Source organism: Budorcas taxicolor, chromosome 17 (genome assembly GCF_023091745.1).
Source record: "Budorcas taxicolor isolate Tak-1 chromosome 17, Takin1.1, whole genome shotgun sequence".
Classification (NCBI taxonomy): Eukaryota; Metazoa; Chordata; class Mammalia; order Artiodactyla; family Bovidae; genus Budorcas; species Budorcas taxicolor.
In genome coordinates, this window is record NC_068926.1 from 7,445,738 (window position 1) to 7,467,665 (window position 21,928).

A 21,928-nucleotide genomic window follows, 5' to 3' on the forward strand; every position below is an offset into this window, starting at 1 on the left:
GGGTGCCCTGCGCCTGGAACCTGCGAGGGTGTGGGGGAGGAGGGAGCCTGGTCCCGGGCCTCCGGCTCCCGCCTGCGCTCGGGACCCCGCGCCTCGAGCCGCGGGCAAGCGGGTGGCGGGCGGCCGGGTGCTCGTAGGAACTGGCTTGACGGACAGCAACTACTCCCCTCGCTCCCCGAAAACCCTACAACAAAACCGAGCCCCTTTAACATCGATCTGATCTTCCAATAGGGTTTGGCGTTATTGTCAGCCTCCGGGAGAGAGATTGGACAAATATTCTCCAGAATCAGCAGGGCGACGCCAAGGACTTTCCACACCAACTGCTCTTGGGGTTTCTCCACAGCTCGGAAGAGTGACCCTTTCCGTTTTGCGTGGCGTCCGTGTGCTTATTACTAGCGCGGCGACTGGGTCCCGGCGTGACTCTTGAGTTGTCCTTTCCCGTGAACTCGCCATGGCCAGTGACGACAATACTGTCCCATCCCCGCCACCAACAGGTGATGCCGGGGGAGGTGGAGGGAAAGGAGGAGAAGCCCCTGCCGAAGGGGGTGCCTTGTCCCTGACGCCAGGACTCCCCATCAGGGGTATCAGAATGAAATTTGCCGTGCTGACAGGCTTGGTTGAAGTTGGAGAAGTATCCAATAGGGATATTGTAGAAACTGTCTTTAACCTGGTAAGTAGATCTCTATTTTACCAGTGTTATCTTCTCAGTGGGTTGGAGAACAAGACCTTAGAGCTGAAGCCATGTGCTTCACTCAGGCTGGTGATAGAAACACAATTCTGCTGACCTAAGTTAATCACTTTCTGATATTTTCAGCTTAAGGGGAATTATGTAAACTTACACCCTCCAGGTTTTGTGAAAGTGAGCAGATCCTTTGGTCCTAAGAAAATAATTGTTACCATGGAAGTATTATGGAGGACTCCTATGGAGGAGTTTTATTCTATAATTTTTTTTTTCTCCCCTTGGGATGTATATCTAAGTGTGCATTTATCTTTGACATTTTAAATAAGTTCTTGTGCCCTTTTTTTGGAGTTGAGAAATAATGTAAAGGGTAGTTCTACCTACTCCTTTTTGAGTAAGTTATGTTTTGCCATAAATTTTGAACAGAAAATTCTTGTTCACAGGGCTGATGAAAGATTAATTTGCTGCAAAGTTAGCATTTAGATTTAATTTCGATTAGTTTTATTTTTAGACATTAGGAACAAAAGTCAAATTTTGGAATGAAATTTAGGGTTACATCTTTTGAAAATTGAATGGCAGTTTAAAAAGAGGATTGCGGCAGAAGTAGTATGATTTTTATTTCTCTTGTGAATTCTTGTCTATCAGCAAAGGATGTTTGGACATTGGAAGTTGCTGGTTATACTACTATGAGCTACGAATGTTATTTGTAAAAGGTGGATATGCCATACTTCCCTTTTCTTGTAGTCATAGAAATAGCTTTCATTTCTAATGGGGACTTTTTAGATTTCTTTATTTCAAGCTGTTGCCTGTCAATGTACGATAAATTTGGCTTTGATATTTCTCCTCCTTCCACCTGCTCACCTGTGTTACAAGATAATAGAAGGGAAGAAGTATGAATGTGCAGTAGTTGAATAACTGTTTAGCCCCTTTCCCCTTTGCCTCTATTTTTTCAAGGTTAGGCTTGTTTTATTCAGGGCAGTTAATTATTTCCTTCACTAGACCTTTACTAACAGATTGGTTACCTGTGGTACAGTTTCTAGAATGAGAAAGTAGCTAGATGAAATTCACTTACCTATGGAATATGAAAAATTTGAACAATAGAGTATTGCTCTAGCAGTTTGTTGTATTGGGAGTTTATATGCAAAGACATACACATACACACTTTAAAGTAGGTATATTGTGGAAATATTGAAATGTACACAAAATAGAGCAGTGTAATAAGCTCTGGTGTCTATTATCCAGTTTCAACGGTTAAAAACATTTTGGGAATCTTGCATGTATGTGGACTTTCACAGTTTGTGCATCTGAGGAAGATAAATGGCAAATTGATGTATTCCTTTATCTCAAGATAGATTTGAAAACTGTCAATTTTCCTTCTTCTAAACCTCATGTTTCTTGGATGTTAAAGAAAAATCTGCGGTAGTGATATAGTCCATCATTAATTGTGTGTGTGTGTAACACCAGATTCCTCTGGCAGAGGATGCCAACTCCTCTGTGGAGGTGGATGACCAAACATGAGTAACTTGTATTTTATCATTAAGGAAAATCCAAATTCTGTAGTGATAGTTTATATGCTGCCTAGAATTCTAGACCTGGGTATGGATTTTAAGGTGATTGGTTAAGTCTTTCATAGCTGTCTGTGGGGCAACAGGTGTCTGGGTAAAAGGAGAGGGGAAAATCTGTTCAATTTCACCTGCTCTTCACCACCATTCTCTTCTCATGTACAGCAGAGAAAGTTGCTGAAAGGATTAGATTAGTTCTTTTCTTCTGTTCTTCCTTACAAGACTTTTCAGGCTCCTACCCGGGTATCAGGGGTCTTGGCCAGTCTTTTGAAAATCTTGGAAACTGAAAATGTTAGGAATCTGGTAAGCTAGTCCATTTCAGTGTTGTTAGGACTGCTACACGTAATATTTTCTAATTGATAGTTATCAGCAAATCTACTCAAAGAAGGAAGTTGTATTAACTAATAGCAGGTGTGATAAAAAAAAGTTAGTGCAGTTTAGCACCAGCTAGGCAGTGGGCCCGGAGAAGGTAACGGCAACCCACTCCAGTACTCTTGCCTGGCAAATCCCATGGACAGAGGAGCCCGGAAGGCTGCAGTCCATGGGGTCGCGAAAAGTCAGACACGACTGAGTGACTTCACTTTCAGTTTTCATGCATTGGAGAAGGAAATGGCAACCCACTCCAGCGTTCTTGCCTGGAGAATCCCAAGGACAGGGGAGCCTGGTGAGCTGCCGTCTCTGGGGTCACACAGAGTCGGACATGACTGAAGCTACTTAGCAGCAGCAGCAGCAGGCAATGGGCCAGGTGCTTTACAAGTGTTTTTAAATTCTTTGCTCATCAAATCTTTTACACATGGAGCTTATTTTATAGATGAGAAAACTGAGAGCCTGGCAGGTGAAGCAGATTGGTGATTCTTAGAATGACAACCCTTCTAGGAATACACCTGTTTCTTGAGTTGATGTGGAGTTGTTTGCTTTCCTGAACAGATATCTATAGCATAGGTATAGCTTTCCCCAACCTAAGGACAGTGGTCGTGCTAAAGGTGAATGGTGAAACTTTGTTCACATTTCATTTATTCTTCTTATTCAAATAGCTTTCAAAAAGCTGCTTAGAAAAGACCTGAAAAGTAATATAAATTTTTCAGGTTTAGTTAGTGTTTTCAATCAGAATGTAGATGTAGAAGGTTGATGATTAGCTTTTTTTTTTTTTTTACAGTATGCTGGATTAAGATTTTTTAAGTTGTGAAAAATAGCATACAGACAAAAGAATGTCTAAAATGTATAAGAAATAAATATTATAACTATAAGCCCCATGAAACTTCCATCTAACTTAAAGAATCAGCATGTTGCCAGTATCACTGAATCCTTATGCAAGCGCCTCCTTTATCCTTCCTTCACTGGAGTTTTTGTTAGTAAGTTTATATAGCTTTTGTAACTTTTTCCTATTTTTCAGACATTTTATTAAAAATAGATTATATTCTACCCATTCTTTCTAATTAATTACATGTTAGTTACTTTAAACCATGAAGTTTGTACTGTTAAAATTAAACAACCTCCCCTCCATGAGAGTTGTCCAGAGAGGTGGTAGAGCTATATAATTGCTGAGGTTGTTACAAAGTTGTTGGCCTCAACTTTGCTACTGTAGCTTGACCTTACACTATTAAAAATTTCTTTGAAATTTGCCACCCTTTTTGTAATTTCTTTTGAGAATCTTTGTAGGTAATTTTTGATTAACAGTACACCTGTGTATTCAAGTGTTTCAAACTTGTGGTTTTATATTTTTCTTGTCACAATTTAAAAACATTTTATTTTGTCTCCATCTGTATGCTAAAGTAATTTGTCAAACTTTTGGACCCAGAATAGTTAATGTTTTGGCATTTTTCTGGAACTTGCAGCTGAGTTTAAGGCTTCTACCAAGTGTTTATAGGTAGTCAGTGCTATTTAATTTAAGAATGATGTTTTCCATGGGCTGGTGACAAATACACATTTTCATGAAATTTTTTTTTTTCTTTACAATTAACTGTACCATTTTATTTAAATGTTAAAGCTTCAGGATTTCCTAGGCAGTTCAGTGGTTAGGACTCAGTACTTTCTTGCCATGACTTGGGTTCAATCACTGGTTAGGGAACTAAGGTCCTGCAAACTGTGTGGTGAGTGTGGCCAAAAAAAAAAAATAAATAAATAAAGCTTAGAAGGTGGAATATAGTTCTTTATTACTCATTATGTGGCATTTGATACAGGTTCTGCAAAATATTAATGCTGCAAACTCTTGATACATATAGTAGCTGGGCAGATTCTACAGAGCCTTCATTTGTATTGATTCTGTGCGAAGAGTATACTTGTAGGGCAGCTGCTGTTCCGTGTTAGCTGATTGTTGTCCTACAGTAACATGAGCCCAGTGATGTGTGAACCTTTTGATTTTTCAAGAACTGGAGATCTAGATTAAAAAACATTTAAAATATCAAAATAAAATATTAAAAAATACTTTGTGGGACACATGAAATTGCAGGCAGTTTCTTTTCAAACTTTTATCTGAAACTTTATTAGAAAGGTAATTATGCATTGTGTTTCTGTCTTGATGTACATATCTAGAATTATTTCCTCCTTAATACCTGAAACTAATTTAAGGGTTAAGAGAAATCTATTCTAATAGAAACATGGTTGTTAATGGGCTTCTCCTCCATATTAGTTTGTACTTCATGTTGTAATAGAAGACTCAAACTGGTTTAAATACAGTAAAAAGGATTTATAGGCTCATTTATCTGCAGTCTAAAGGTAGGGGAAGTTATATAGTAACAGTAATATTAAAGAGCAACAGTTTCTTTCTGTTACTCTTCCCCTTTCTGTGATGTCAGCTTTAATCCATTGCTGTTGCCCTCATGCTGGTAGGACGGTTGCTAGTGGTCCTTGGGGCCATAGGATTCTTGTTCAGGTCGCTGGGGAGAGAGCACCTGTCCTAACGTTCTGAACAAGAGTCCTGATTGGACCACTGAAGCAGTGCCTGTGGCCATTGGAATGTGCTGATTGGCTTAAGCAAACCATGGCCAACTGGTTTACCTAAGGATCCAGTCAGTTTACTCTAAAGTATTTGGGCTGTTTGGGGATGGATGGATACACAAATAAAGATCTGGGTAAAACATTCAAAGTGTGAATGGATGCTGGGTAGACAATCCATAAAGTCCGTTACTCTCCTTTACAAATGCATAATAATAGAACAGGGTTTCCCTGGTGGCTCAGACCTAAATAATCTGGTTATAATGCAGGAGACGCAGGTTTGCTCCCTGGGTTGGGAAGATCCCATGGAGAAGGGAATGGCTACCCACTGCAGTATTCTTGCCTGGAGAATTCCACGCACAGAGAAGCCAGGTGGGTTGAAGTTCATGGGGTATCAAAGAATGGAACATGACCGAGCGACTGAATAGTAATGTTAAAGATATTTCTGTAAAGAGAAAAAAAAAATGTATCTTAACCCCTTGTCGTGATCTTGAGCAAGTTTTTTTAACCTTTGTGCCTTCGTTCCCCCAGCTCTGCAAAGGGGAAACTGTATTATAGCAAGAGTTAAATGAGTAAATACTCACTCAGTTGTGCTCGACTGTTTGCGATCCCATGAACTGCAGCCCACCAGGCTCCTCTGCCCGTGGGATTTTCCAGGCAGGGATAGTGGAGTGGTTTGCCATTTCCTTCTCCAGGGGATCTTTCCGACCCAGGGATCGAACCTGAATCTCCTGCACTGCAGGTAGATTTCTTTTCTGACTGAGCTACCAGGGAAGCCCTTATAAAGCACTTAAAACAGTGTGTGGCACATTAAGTACAATGTTTGTAATTTTAGATAGCTAAAATCATCATATTCCAGCCTTATCTTATAATTTTGTCATTGCCGCTTTTAGAGGTGTGTGTGATTGCGTGCATGCTAAGTTGCTTCAGTTGTGTCTGATTCTTTGTGACCTATGGACTGTAGCCCACCAGGCCCCTCTGTCCATGGGATTCTTCAGGCAAGAATACCGGAGTGGGTTGCCATTTCCTTCTCCAGGAGCTCTTCCCCCAGGGATGGAACCTGTGTCTTTTACGTCTCCTGCATTGGCAGGCAGTTTCTTTAGAGGTGACTTGATTTTAAGTATCTTTATTGAGTATAAGTTACGTACCATACAGTTCACTTGTTTTAAGTGTATATAGTTCAGTGATTTTTAGTAAGTTTTCAGAGTTGTACAAGCATTACCACAATCTAATTTTAGAATATTTACATCCTGTGCTCAAGACATCTTATATTTAGCCCAATGATCTATTTTGAGTTAATTTCTGTATGGTGTGAAAGAGTAAGATAAGGGTCTAAATTCATCTTTTTGTCTCACTGCCATTTGGTGAAAAGGCTGTTCTTTTTTTTTTTTTTAATAATTTATGTGAATCTTATATCCTACACTACTACTACTACTAAGTCACTTCAGTCGTGTCCGACTCTGTGCGACCCCAGAGACGGCAGCCCACCAGGCTCCCCCGTCCCTGGGATTCTCCAGGCAAGGACACTGGAGTGGGTTGCCATTTCCTTCTCTAATGCAGGAAAGTGAAGAGTGAAAGTGAAGTCGCTCAGTCGTGTCCAACTCTTAGCGACCCCAAGGACCGCAGCCTATGAGGCTCCTCCGTCCGTGGGATTTTCTAGGCAAGAGTACTGGAGTGGGGGGCCATTAGATACATTTAAAATTTTGTATCTCATGCATTCTTATTAGATGTCCATAGGACATTTAGAAAAACTGGCCAAAAGATAAACATTACTAATTTTCAAAAAGTAGAATTCTTTTATTTTGTGTGTGATTCAGTTATACATATGCACATATATTTTTGAAATTATTTTCCATTGTAGGTTTTTACACGATATTGGCTGTAGTTCCCTGTGCTGTATGGTAAACCTTTGTTGCTTATTGCATATCTATTTTTTAAAGTTAGAAATCTTGCATTCTATTCATACTAAGTCGAACAAGTGAAATCAAAATGTTGATCCTTTCCCATTAAATTGCCTTGGCATCTTTGTAAAAAATCAGTTAATCATAAATGTAAGGATTTATCTGAACTCTTAATTTTTTTCCATTGTTCTAAAGGTCAGTTTTTACATTAGTACCAAACCATCTTGATTACTATAGCTTGTAGTAAGTTTTCAAAAATAGGGCTCTATGTCCTTTTTGTTTTTCTTTTCTGAGATTGTTGGGTATTCTAGGTCCTTTGTATTTCCATATGAGTTGTAGGATGAACTCAATTAATTTGTTAAAAAAAAGGAATGTATTTTGATTTATTTAGGTCTTCATTTCTTTCATCAATGGTTTGCATATGAGGAGATGAATTATTTTTGAATATATATATATATATATATTTTTGGTGCTGCTAGTAAAATGCTCCTGTAGGCATCTTTGTGCATTGAAATTTCCAGCAGAGGAATAAATACTTTAAAGTATATGAACATTTATATAGCTCACGAGTAGATATTGTTAGCTTGTCTGTTAATGTTGAAAATTAAAAGAGATATAGGTGTATTGGTGCATTTTAATAACTTATAGTTTCTTAGAAATGATAAAATTTATAACTTAGGCCCCCGCAGATATACAGTCTTGTTTCTGTTTTGAATAGGTCCATTTTGAACTGGGAAATCATTTGGGAACTGAAAAAGTCAGTGTTTTTTTGTTGTTTCATAGAAAGGGAAACTGAGTAAGCTTTTTGTTTTGCATCCTGACTTAGCTGAACTAATCAAATACATTTAATTTTTATATTATACATTACCTCTTTTTATATATAGCTTCTTTAAAATATTTTTAATGCTTTTTTATGTTTGCAAGAAAAATGTCCAGAATACATTTTGTTTTACAGTACTTATCTTAGATGCAGAATAAATTGTTTATCTTTGTACCTCCAGAACTTCTCACAGTGTTTCTTGGTACTTTAAAAGTGTTTCTTAAACGGAAGTGTCTTAATCTCCTCGTTAAATAAATTACATTCATTAGGAAGTCTAGTCTCTATTATTCTTTTCTGCAACAGGTAAAACCTTAATGCATATTTCTTTTATTGTTGTTGTTCAGTTGCCCAGTCGTGTCCGACTCTTCGTGACCCCATGGATTGCAGCACGCCAGGCTTCCCTGTCCCTCACAATTTCCTTGAGTTTGATCAAACTCATGTCCATTGAATCGGTGATGCCATCCAACCATCTTATCCTCTGTCATCCCCTTCTCCTGCCCTCTTTCCCAGCATCAGGGTCTTTTCCAGTAAGTCAGCTGTTCGCATCAGGTGGCCATAGTATTGAAGCTTCAGCTTCAGCATCAGTCCTTCCAATGATCAGGACTGGTTTCCTTTAGGACTGATTTCTTTTATTATTTTCTGACTATTTATTATGATGATACTTGCATTTTTCATTATATAATTTTGAGTTACCTCAGTATCTGTTTTACCCCTAAGAAGAACAATTTCATTATTTTCAAAATAGTCTATTATAACTTGCTCTTAAAGTAGTTTTTCCCTTTTACTGTAGTATTATTTCACTAGATCTCACCTAACAGAATGTGTAGTCAGACACCTACCTCTGAGTAAATTTCCAGTGAGTCTTTGGCTTAAAAGCTGTTGGGAAAAGATATGAAATAAAAACCAAAAGGAAATGGTACAAAGAAAAACACTGCTTAGAGTACACAAATTCTGTTTAATTGACTACTTTCATAAAACCCTTTTGAGTTTTAGATTTTAAAACTTGTTTTTGATATGTGTAAATCTGTTTTGATTCTTCAAAAGATCTAATTGGATTTCTCCCAGAATAATATGTGATTGAGATGTGCTTTGTGAAGTAGAGAATTTCCTGTTGTTGGAGGTTCTAGAAGAGTGCATATTGGGGATATTCTAGAGTAGATTCTTACTTCAGTTAAGAGATCAGACACCGCGTTATGTGCCTATCCCATGTTTTTGCTCTGAGTTTTGTTGTCTCAATTAACACCTGGGTTTTTGCATTTACTTCTTAGACGTCTCTTGACCAGACAAAGTAATTTGTGTTCTATAAAAATTAGTTTTAGAGGAAAGGGGCTGCATTTTCCCTGTTGATTCTTACAGAAAGATGAAGAACTGAGGTCTCAATTAACTGTGTTTTGTTAGAAATAAATCTATTGCTTGAGAACTGAGAAAGATTTTCTCCCTGCCTAACAAGATCTTTGTTCATGAATAATGACTTTAGTACTTTTATTTATAAACTACACTAAATCTCTTAAAGCTATGGCTTCTGATGAAGGATTTAGCTTTGTTGTTTCTAATGAAAATATTTTTCTCATAAAGTAATATAAATATATTATCTCAAGTTCTATATATAGTACCTAATTGAATCCAGTCTTTATCATATTTGGGCTTTAATATCTTGAATTAAAAATAATCATTATATCTCAGAGCTTATAAATACACACATACATATGTAAAACTTTTTACACAGCACATTTTTTTTTGAAAGTGTGGATTTGATGTTAGTACATGAAACTTAAGTCAGTCCTGATAGTAATATGATAATCAGTTTCAAATGGGATGTCATATCTTTTCTAGAAACAGAGTAGGCACCAGTGAGGCACTCTGGTATCTAAAATGGAGAAAATATTAATTATTACAAAATTATATAAAAATATTAGAAAGTTATTATTAACATTACCATCAACCTTTTTTCTTAGATAATACAGTTGTGAAATTAATAGATATAATTTTTTATCATTACTGAAATTCTGACCCAAAGTATAGCTGTCTTCATGAATTCATTGTTTTAAATCAGGGGGGAATATCTTTGCAAATCTTCACCTGTACTTACAGATTTTCAGATACTTAATATTGTGGGAAAAGTGTTAGCACAGTTGACACTTGAACAACATGGGTTTGAACTGTGTGGATCCGCTTATATGTGGGCTTTTTTTAATAGTAAATGCTATAGCACTCCACAATCCATGTTGGTTGAATCCAAGGGTGTAGGGGAACCTCATATATGAAGGGCTGACTTCAAGTTATATGTGAATTTTGAACTGCGTGGAGGGTTGGCCCCCCCCCCCCAAGTCCTCGCATTGTTCAAGGGTCAACTGTAGTTCTTGTAATCATTAAACCAGGCACTGTTTGCATTAGAGGAAAGTAGTTCTGTAAATTTTCATGTTTTCTTAAGATTTTTATTGCATTGTGAAGGATTTCTCTTTCTTTTGGGAGAAATTAGATATAAACCAACATCAGTTCCACAAGATACCTGCATGTTCTACTGTTTAACAATCCTGTAGGAGGTGATTCAAGGCGACGATATAAATTATAGCAGATTGGACTGTGCTGTTGTGGTACTCACTTTATAAATGATGAAACAGAGGATAAGTAGCTTGCTTACATCACTGGGCAAGTAATATTGCTGAGATTCAAACTCAGGGAATCTACAACCTGAGCTCTAAACAGTAAGCCATATATAGTGTATAGCTGCAAAGAACCGTAAATGTGAAATAGTGACTTTTTTTTTTTTTGAAATAGTGACTTTCATCTTTCAATAGGCATCTTTCAATAAAGTAATTGAATAGTATCTGTTTAATCAGATTGTTTAAAACATGCCTAGTCAAGATTTAGCTTGTGGCATTTAGGGTTTGTTTGTTTTTCCCCTTTAAATCTAAAATGTGTATTAGGAAAGGGGAGTTTTTAAGGACTGTGATATTAAAGTTGAATGCAATTAATGACATAGTTTGCTTCCCTGGTGGCTCAGATGGAAAGAATCGGCCCACAATGTGGGAGACCTGGGTTTGATCCCTGGGTCGGGAAGATCCCCTGGAGGAGGAAATGGCAACCCACTCCAGTACACTTGCCTAGAAAAATCCCATGAGCGGAGGAGCCTGCTGGGCTATAGTCCATGGGGTGGCAAAGAATCAGACACGACTGAGTGACTTCATAGTTAGGCGCCTTCATGGTGGCTTAGCAGTAAAGAATCCCCCTACAATACAGGAGATGTAGGAGACGCAGGTTCGATCCCAGGGTCAGAAAGATCTGGAGAAGGAAATGGCAACCCAGTGCAGTATTCTTGCCTGGGAAGTCGCACGGATTAGAGGAGACTAGTGGGCTACAGTCCATGGTGTCACAAAAGAGTAGGACGCGACTTAGAGACTAAAGGACGACAGTGCGAAATACTGGAGTCTCACGCTCACAGTCCATGCTTGGCTAGTTAAACCTGGGCAAATTGAAGTGGCCTTGAATAGTGATCTGTAAAGGGTGAAGTTTTTAATCATTTTTTTGTATTTTACATACTGACCACATTGAGCATGTAATTGGAAGTTCGTTTCAGTTCAGTTCAGTTGCTCAGTCGTGGCTGACGCTTTCACGCCAGGCTTCCCTGTCCATCGCCAAAACCTGGAGTTCACTCAGACTCAAGACCATCGAGTCGGTGATGCCATCCAGCCATCTCATCCTCTGTCGTCCCCTTCTCCTCCTGCCCCTAATCCCTCCCAGAATCAGAGTCTTTTCCAATGAGTCAACTCTTCACATGAGGTGGCCAAGGTAGTGGAGTTTCAGCTTCAGCATCATTCCTTCCAAAGAACACCCAGGACTGACCTTCAGAATGGACTGGTTGGATCTCCTTGCAGTCCAAGGGACTCTGAAGAGTCTTCTCCAGCACCACAGTTCAAACGCATCAATTCTTTGGTGCTCAGCTTTTTTCACAGTCCAACTCTCACAACCATACATGACTACTGGAAAAACCATAGCCTTGACTAGATGGACCTTTGTTGGCAAAGTAATGTCTCTGCTTTTGAATATGCTATCTAGGTTGGTTATAACTTTCCTTCCAAGGAGTCAGCGTCTTTTAATTTCGTGGCTGCAGTCACCATCTGCAGTGATTTTAGAGCCTAAAAAATAAAGTCTGACACTGTTTCCACTGTTTCCCCATCTATTTGCCATGAAGTGATGGGACGAGATGTGGTGATCTTAGTTTTCTGAATGTTGAGCTTTAAGCCAACTTTTTCACTCTCCTCTTTCACTTTCATCAAGAGGCTTTTTAGTTCCTCTTCACTTTCTGCCATAAGGGTGGTGTCATCTGCATATCTGAGGTAATTGATATTTCTCCTGACAATCTTGATTCCAGCTTGTGCTTCTTCCAGCCCAGCGTTTCTCAAGATGTACTCTGCATAGAGGTTAAATAAGCAGGGTGACAATACACAGCCTTGATGTACTCCTTTTCCTGTTTGGAACCAGTCTGTTGGTCCATGTCCCGTTCTAACTGTGCTTCCTGACCTGCATATAGGTTTCTCAAGAGGCAGGTCAGGTGGTCTGGTATTCCCATCTCTTTCAGAATTTTCCACAGTTTATTGTGATCCACACAAAGGCTTTGGCATAGTCAATAAAGCTGAAATAGATGTTTTTCTGGGACTCTCTTGCTGTTTCGATGATCCACCAGATGCTGGCAATTTGATCTCTGGTTCCTCTGCCTTTTCTAAAACCAGCTTGAACATCTGGAAGTTCATGGTTCACGTACTGTTGAAGCCTGGCTTGGAGAATTTTGAGCATTACTTTACTAGCGTGTGAGATGAGTGCAATTGTGCAGTAGTTTGAGCATTCTTTGGCATTGCCTTTCTTTGGGACTGGAATGAAAACTGACCTTTTCTGGTCCTGTGGCCACTGCTGAGTTTTCAAAGTTTGCTGGGATATTGAGTGCAGCACTTTCACAGCATCATCTTTCAGGATTTGAAAGAGCTCAACTGGAATTCCATCACCTCCACTTGCTTTGTTTGTAGTGATGCTTCCTAAGGCCCACTTGGCTTCACATTCCAGGATGTCTGGCTCTAGGTGAGTGATCACACCATCGTGATTATCTGGGTCATCAAGATCTTTTTTGTACAGTTCTTCTGTGTAATCTCAAATACAGTCTGCTCTTATTCCTGTGTGTTGATACTCTGAGAATGTTTGTGATTTTTATATATTAACGACATTGATCACATTCATAGGAGAGGATGATGTTGTCTGTCCTATATTTTTCACAAGGAATTCTTTTATCTTACCTATCTAAGCCATCTAGAAGGATAATCTAATGCCAGGAGGCAAGTGAAATATAATGTGATATTTGCTTCTTTTACTATATTATCAGCTTATATGGAATGAAGTGTCATGTGGATGAATTATTAATATACTTTTACCAATACATTTCTGTTTTGATATTTTCCACTAGGACTAAATTTGAAATGTTTTTTCAAATTTTTTTCTGTTTGAACAGAGTGTATTGACTGTTATTTGAACTTTAATAACCTTGCGTCATTAATATGAATGCTCGTCCTTGGGATACTGGGTATTTCTATAACCCTTTCCCTCTTCGGCATTTCTGGTCCCACTCCCCTAGTCCAGGTGCTCATCATTTTTTGCCTGCATAGTTACAAAAATTGTCTGTCCTGTTTCTCTTTTGTTTTCTCCTTTCAAAAACTCTGCACGACTGCTGGTGTGTTCATCAGGAGGGCAAATCTGGCCATTTGCTTTTCCTTCCAAAATCATTGTGTAGTTTTTTCATCCTCTTTTGGACACAGTTTGTTTGAACCTGAATCCTGTTTACTCTGTTATACTGTGTGACTATTAATTTAAGTTGGGTGTTCATACTAAAGTCGTAGAAAATGGCCAGTTAATTACATTTCTCAAGAATTGTGTTTATTGAAAAACTAGTTCATGATAATCAGAAACATTGAAAAGAAGGATAAGCTTTGAGAAAATGAATTATCTTAAAACTGTATCCCTGATTTAACAGTGCATACTTCATTTGACTTTGATCATTAGTTTTCCTGCGTGTCAAATGGTATATAGTAACTGGTATTTGTTTAAGATAGCCACCAATCAGTTTTCTTTCTCTTCTTTCTCATAACTGGCAGAAAAATGAAATGACCAGTTCTTTAATATTTAGGGAATCATACATCTAGTTTGTGATTAATAAATACTCTTAATTTGTATTGTGTTTTCTTCATGATATTTTTAGATAGTACCTTAGTCTGAGGGCAGTAGTATGAAAGAAAAGAAAAATTACATAGTAATTTTTTACTTGTTAGTATCTTGAAAAGATTTGGAAAAAGTTTAGCATTAAATCAAATAGTTAAAATGAGAAATTTTGGCATATGTTTTGGAGTTTCATTTATTCTAAATTCTCATTACTATGGAATGTAATGTTGACCTACAAAATTTTTGAATACTTAGAGGATGTCCTAATTAATAATTTTTATTAATACCTGAGTTTGAAAAGTCTTCTACTTTGAAATGACAGTTTTAATAGTTGTTTTTTTCCCTCTGTTGATCCTTATTGTCTCTGATACTTACCTTCTGAATCACTTGGGGATACTTTTGCATCCTCCTCTTTCTTTTCTACCTTGCTCGCACCAGACTTAGATTTCTTTTTTGTTTTTTAAACCACTGAGACTGCTTAAGAGTCTTCCCACTTCATAGAAAAACAGTGTTTTCTTATTCTCTTCTGAACTTGGGTGGAGTTTTCTGGAGCTCTGCTCTGGCTGCTATATGTGATGGCAAAATGGGAAAGACAAAATGACTATTTCCGTTATCTACCTCTGTGAGATAATAGCTAGTATTCATTGGGTGAGTCTTAGATCTAAGTAGCACTTAGTAGATTCTGCTATTCTAGCAGAGTAGTTTAGTCCATTCTGTTTAGTCTATTCTGGTCCCTTTCCTCTTGTTTTTCTCTCTGCCTAGAATGATCTCCTTTCAGTTATCTAATTATATATATCAACAAACAATATAATATAAATATAAATTATATAATTTTTGTATATTGAACCTGTTTTTTTATATTCATTTTTAATGGTTTATTTTCCTTAGTCATATGTCTTATATCTTTATTTTCTTAAACATTAATATTTTAGTATAGTATATCTAATCATTCTTATTTTTTTCAGTGTTTGGAGTTGTTTCTTGGGAGTTTGTTTGCTTCATTATTTAAGAAGCCGGTGAGTGTGTTTTACGGATGTGTGTTTGTGTGCGTGGTTTGAGGTCTGGTGTACGGTGTGCTCCTGCTGGTAGCGTTGGGGTTTGCTTCTGTCATGCTCCAGTGTCTTCAACTCAGAATATCTTGAAACTAAATTTTCAGTGTGAGTTTTGTTAGATTTTACAGCTAGTATGAGTTTGGAGTGAGAGGAGGGAGACTTTTTTTTTTTTTTTTGATAGTCCACTGTCCCTGTGATGAGATGACAGTGTTGCTTTTCGGATTCCCTGTCTTGTTTGGGTCGCACGCTCTTTTTCCTTTTCCCTCTAGACCCAGTTTCTCAACCACTGGAGGTTGGTGGGTGCTCCCAGGGTAGATGCTGGCCTCAGTACTCACTGAGACTTAGTTGTTTTTTCCCTCCAGATATTTTCCTTGGTTCCTTTCTAGCTCAGCCATTCATGAAAAAAATTTTTTTTTTGTTTAACATTTCAGCATTTTAAGGAATTCTGAACGAGTGTGTTTCTGGACATCTAGGTCTTCTGTATTGCCAGAAATGGATCTTATTTCGTCCTCCAGTTATCTATATGAGCCTCTCCTTCATTCCCATAAGGTCTCTGTTTAGACGTTACCTTTTTAGAGATCCTTTACCTACTGCCAGTTGGGTACCCTCATCGTCACTCTATCTGCTGTATCCTGCTTTATTTTTATAGCGTTTATCTCCATTAGATATTTGTTTGTGTTTGCTTATATTAGAAAATAAGCTCCATTTGTAAGTTTACCACGTTATCATCAATGCTTAAAATAATGCCTGATACATATTTGGTGCTTAGTATTAATAAACAGGGGCTTTGCTGGTGGCTCAGGTGGTGAAGAATCTGCTTGCAATGCAGGAGACCTGGGTTTGATCCCTGGGTCAGGAAGCCCCTTTGGAGATGGAAATGGCAACCCGCTCCAGTGTTCTTGCCTAGAGAATTCCATGGAATAAGTGTGCTTAATGCTGTAAATGGATTCTCTCTTTTAATCCTCATTGTAACTCTGTGAGGTAGGTGATATTATCATCTCCATTTTAAAGATGTGAGGAGTCTTAGGTGTGGAGAGTTAAGCAAGTTGTCCAAGGTCACACAGTAAATTGCAGAGGAAGTCGAAGTTGAACCCCAGGCAGCTTGGCTTCAGATTAACCTTTTCTAACTACTGTACTTTGGTGGTGGTAGTGATGTTGCTTCTTTAGCTGGTTTGTATGACACTGGTGTAATTCTAGAGTTCAGCTCTGCTTTGTATCCCATTGTTTCTTTGGGAAAATACATTCTGGATTTCAAGTAATTGATTTTTAGAGAAAAGTTTGGACCCTAAAAGGTAACTTGGAAAGCTTATGCAGTGCAGTGGTCTCCCCTTACTTTAAGGATTACTTTCTAAGACCCCAGTGGATACCTGAAACCGTAGATAGTACCAAATACTGTATACACTTTTTTTTTCTTCTGCACATGCACCCCTGTGCTATGCTTTAATTTATAAATTAGACACAGTAGGAGGTCATCAGTAGTGGCATAATGAGATAGAGCAGTTGTAGCAATGCACTGTGATCAGTACTGTGTGACTGAGCTCTCTCTCGCCCGCGCAGAGTATCCTGTCACAGGCAGGCCTCCTGCTGCTGCACCTCATAGGCACGGCCTTGTTTAGGAATTGAAGGTTTGTGGCAGCCTTTCATTCAGCAAGTCTGTCAGTGCCATTTTTCAAATAGCATTTGCTCCATTCATGTCTCTGTGTCATATTTTGGTAATTTTCACAATATTGCAAACTTTCTCATCATTTTTACAGTGATCTGTGATCAGTGATCTTTTGTGTTACTATTGAAGTTGTTTTGACATGTTTTAGCGATCAAGTCTTTTTAGGTTGAGCTGTGTACATTTCTTTTTTTTAGACATAATGCTGTTGCGCACTTAACAAACTATGGTATATTGTAACCATAACTTTTAATGGACGGAGGAGCCTGGTGGGCTACAGTTGCAGAGTCGGACATGACTGAGGGGGTCGCAGAGAATCAGACATGACTGAGCGACTGAGCAACAACAGCAGAAACAAAACTTCTGTATCCACAGAAACCAAGAATTTCCCGTGATTCACTGTATTGAAATTTTCACTTTATTGGGGTGGTCTGGAACTGAATCTACACTATCTCCCAGTTTTGCTTGTACGAGTTTAAAGCCTTTTCCATCTTCAGTTCAGATGCTCAGTCATGTCCGACTCTTTGCGACCCCATGAATCGCAGCACGCCAGGCCTCCCTGTCCATCGTGAACTCCCGGAGTTCACTCAAACTCATGTCCATCGAGTTGGTGATGCCATCCAGCCATCTCATCCTCTGTCGTCCCCTTCTCCTCCTGCCCCTAATCCCTCCCAGCATCAGAGTCTTTCCAATGAGTCAACTCTTCGCATGAGGTGGCCAAAGTATTGGAGTTTCTGCTTCAGCATCAGTCCTTCCAATGAACACCCAGGACTGATCTCCTTTAGGATGGACTGGTTGGATCTCCTTGCAGTCCAAGGGACTCTCAAGAGTCTTCTCCAACAACACAGTTCAAAAGCATCAATTCTTTGGTGCTCAGCTTTCTTCACAGTCCAAATCTCACATCCATACATAACCACTGGAAAAACCATAGCTTTGAGTAGACGGACCTTTGTTGGCAAAGTAATGTCTCTGCTTTTTAATATGCTCTCTAGGTTAGTCATAACTTTCCTTCCAAAGAGTAAGCATCTTTTAATTTCATGGCTGCAATCACCATCTGCAGTGATTTTGGAGCCCCCAAAAATAAAGTCTGACACTGTTTCCACTGTTTCCCCATCTGTTTTCCATGAAGTGATGGAACTGGATGCCATGATCTTAGTTTTCTGAATGTTGAGCTTTAAGCCAACTTTTTCACTCTCCTCTTTCACTTTCATCAAGAGGCTTTTTAGTTCCTCTTCACTTTCTGCCATAAGGGTGGTGTCATCTGCATATCTGAGGTTATTGATATTTCTCCCAGCAATCTTGATTCCAGCTTGTGCTTCCTGCAGCCCAGCGTTTCTCATGATGTCCTCTGCATAGAGGTTAAATAAGCACGGTGACAATATGCAGCCTTGATGTACTCCTTTTCCTATTTGGAACCAGTCTGTTGTTCCATGTCCAGTTCTAACTGTTGCTTCCTGACCTGCATATAGGTTTCTCAAGAGGCAGGTCAGGTGGTCTGGTATTCCCGTCTCTTGAAGAATTTTCCACAGTTTAGTGTGATCCACACAGTCAAAAGCTTTCGCATAGTCAATAAAGCTGAAATAGATGTTTTTCTGGAACTCTCTTGCTGTTTTGATGATCCACCAGATGCCGGCAATTTGATCTCTGGTTCCTCTGCCTTTTCTAAAATCAGCTTGAACATCTGGAAGTTCATGGTTCACGTACTGTTGAAGCCTGGCTTGGAGAATTTTGAGCATTACTTTACTAGTGTGTGAGATGAGTGCAATTGTGTGGTAGTTTGAGCATTCTTTGGCATTGCTTTCTTTGGGATTGGAATGAAAACTGACCTTTTCCATCTTAACGAAACACTAATAATGTACTGTGTGATCATAACTTCTGCAGTTTGAGATTTGATTCCAACAGAAGCATAGCTTTTTCTTCCTTCTTTGCAATTTCACAAATTGCAAAGATTTGTGATAGAAGATTCGTTCTTACCATAGGTCTTAGCAACCTCAGCATATGATTTTTTTCTTTCCTCATTAAGTCAACTTAATAAGTTGATTTATTAGAGTTGAGTATTTTAAAAGTTGAGTATCTTCAACTTTTTGCTTGAAAGAAGCACTTCATGGCTTCTCTTTCGAATATCCAAATTGCCAGGATCACTACTCTTGCACTTTGGGCCATTATTAAGTGAAATAAAGGTCACTTGAACCCAAGCACTGTTACATTGACAGTTGACCTGGTAATCTTTATGTCTGCTAAGAGACTAAATGGTGGGATATGCTGGACAAAGAAATGATTCATGCCCTGGGTGGGATGGAGTGAGAGGGCTTGAGATTTCATGACTTTTTTCAGAATGGTATGTAACTTATGAATTGTTTATTTCTGGAATTTTCCATTTAATATTTTTGGATCACAGTTGACTTAAGGTAACTGAAACTGGAAAGTGAAACCATGGATAAAGGGGAACTACTATATTTAAATCTGATAAGGTTTTCTTTTTCTAATTTCATTTCTTTCAATTAAAACAATTTTTTTTTTTTTTTTTTTAGTTTTAAAATAATTGTTAGTCTGCTGTCTCTTAGGTCATTGTGAAGATTCTGGTGAGGTTATGCTGTGTTGCCTTTATTTCCTACAGTTATTTTGTAAAGTTGTTAAACATATAATTTATAATAATTTTATTTAGAGAAGGCATGCAAGTTATCTGGTTAGTAGATAGGAAAACAGAAGCCTGATGATTCCCTGCTAAGATTATCAAACAAACCTGTATTTCCTTTTGCAGTCCTCATTTTAATGCTGTCATTTTAACTTTACCAGAAACTTGACCTTAACCTTGACTTTCCTTCCTTCATCATTCCTGCAGCTGGTGTGACACCAAATACCTCTTAATTCCAAGTTCAGGCCTCTTGCTAGCATTATCGTGAAGGCTTTCAAAACTGGCCGTTCCCTCCGCTGCGCCATTCCGCGGCATGGTCCGCGGCCCAGCTGCCCCTGTACTTCCCTCCTCTCTCAGCATGCTCGCTCCACGTGCCCTCCTCACGCTGCGCTGGGCTTTTGGTTACTCTGCCCACAGGGCTTGCCTTTGCAACCTCTGTGCTGCTGCTTCAGCTCTTCTCTCCACTGCCATCTTTTCTTCCTTCTCTGCCTGTCATAGCCATGCGTATACCTTAAGACATAACTTAGATACCATCTTTCTAGGAATCTCTGCCCAACTCTGAGACAGATACCGTCTGCTTCCATTCCACCACAGAATATTTTTTTTTTATAACTTACAGCATTTACTTAATTCCATTATATGTTTACATAGTTCTGCCTGTAGACCATGAGCTTGAAGGCAGAGATTATAACCTTAATTATCTTCTTTTTTAGTCACATTTATTAAGATATATATATATAAAATAAAATTTGTTGCTTTCAGATGTAGAGTTTGATGTATGTTGTTCTGTAACCATCATCATAGTTGAGATTATTTCTATCTCCCTAGAAAGGTCTCTTACGCTCCTGTCTACAGCAGGCTGTTTTGCCCATTCTCAATCCAACAAACACTGACCTTATTTCTGTCCCTGTCATTTTGTCCTTTCCAGAATGTCAAATTAAAATAAAATCATGTAGTAGGTAGCCTTTTGTGACAGCCTTTCATGCTTATTGTTTAGTTGCTAAGTCGTGTCCGACTTCGTGACCCCATGGACCATAGCCCACGAGGCTCCTCTGTCCATGGAATTCTCCAGGCAAGAATACAGAAGTTGGTTGCCATTTTCTTCTGCAGGAGATCTTCCTAAGCCAGGGACTGAACCCACGTCTCCTGTATTGGCGGGCAGATTCTTTACCGCTTAGCCCCCGGGAAGCCCTCTCATACTGAGCGAGTTGCATCTGCGTCTTTCATGCTTTTGCGTGTTCCCCTTATTGCTGAGTTGTATTCGTTTGTATGGATGCACCACAGTTTGTTTACGGGGTTGCCACGTGGTTTCCATTGGCCATTAGGACTAAAGCTGCCGCCAGACATTTTGGTATAAGGCTCTGTGGACTTGTTTTCCTTTTTCCTGGATAAATAACTAAGTACGCTTGCTGGCTCATAGAATAAATGTGTTATAAATTTACAAGAAATTGCCAAACGGTTTTCCAAAGTAGCTGTACTATTTTGCCTTCTTACCAGTAATGCTGAGTTTGAGTTTTCCATTCTTGACAATACTTGGTTTTGTCATTGTTTTTAATTTTAGTCATTCTGGTAAGTTTGTTGTGATGTTTTGTTGTGGTTCATTTTTTAAAACTTGTAATATTTAATAACATAGCTTCTGGCATATTCAAGATGGTATAACAAAATATTTTCTTTGATCAGGCAAATGCCTTACAGTTTATGCTATTGTACATCTTAAGCTGCATCACTGTAAGCCAAATCATTTTTAAGATAAAGTGATTTGAATTCAGTTCACTTCAGTCGCTCAGTCATGTTGGCTGTTTGCAACTCCTTGGACTGCAGCACACCAGGCTTCCCTGTCCATCAACAACTCCCGGAGCTTGCTCAAACTCCTGTCCATCGAGTCTGTGATGCCATCCAACCATCTCATCCTCTGCCCTCCCCTTCTCCTCCTGCCTTCAATCTTTCCCAGCATCAGGGTCTTTTCCAATGAGTCAGCTCTTCGCATCAGATGGCCAAAGTATTGGAGCTTCAGCTTCAGTCCTTCCAGTGAATATTCAAGACTGATTTCCTTTAGGATTGACTGGCTTGATCTCCTTGCAGTCCAAGGGACTCTCAAGGGTCTTCTCCAGCACCGCAGTTCAGAAGCATCCGTTCTTCGGCGCTCAGCCTTCTTTATGGTCTAACTCTCACGCCCATGTGTGACACCTGGAAAAACCAGACCTTTGTCGGCAAAATAATGTCTCTGCTTTTTAGTATGCTGTCTAGGTTGGTCATAGCTATCCTTCCAAGGAGCAAGGGTCTTTTAATTTCAGGGCTGCAGTCACCATCTGCACTGATTTTGGAGCCGAAAAATAAAGTCTGTCACTGTTTCCATGTTTCCACATCTATTTGCCACGAAGCGATGGCACCGGTTGCCATAATCTTAGTTTTTTGAATGATGAGTTTTAAGCCAACTTTTTCACTCTCCTCTTTCACTTTCATCAAGAGGCTCTTTAGTTCTTC

The 21,928-nt window shown here is 38.9% G+C and overlaps 1 protein-coding gene across 1 annotated transcript in view; it reads left to right on the forward strand.

The window, feature by feature from the left end:
- Nucleotides 1-451: 451 nt before the first annotated feature.
- LRBA (LPS responsive beige-like anchor protein) overlaps nt 452-21,928 on the forward strand; it is a 746,337-nt gene continuing 724,860 nt past the window's right edge. The window contains exon 1 of the mRNA XM_052655100.1: nt 452-670. Within this exon, the coding sequence (XP_052511060.1) occupies nt 452-670 (219 nt within the window). The remainder of the gene's footprint in view (nt 671-21,928) is intronic.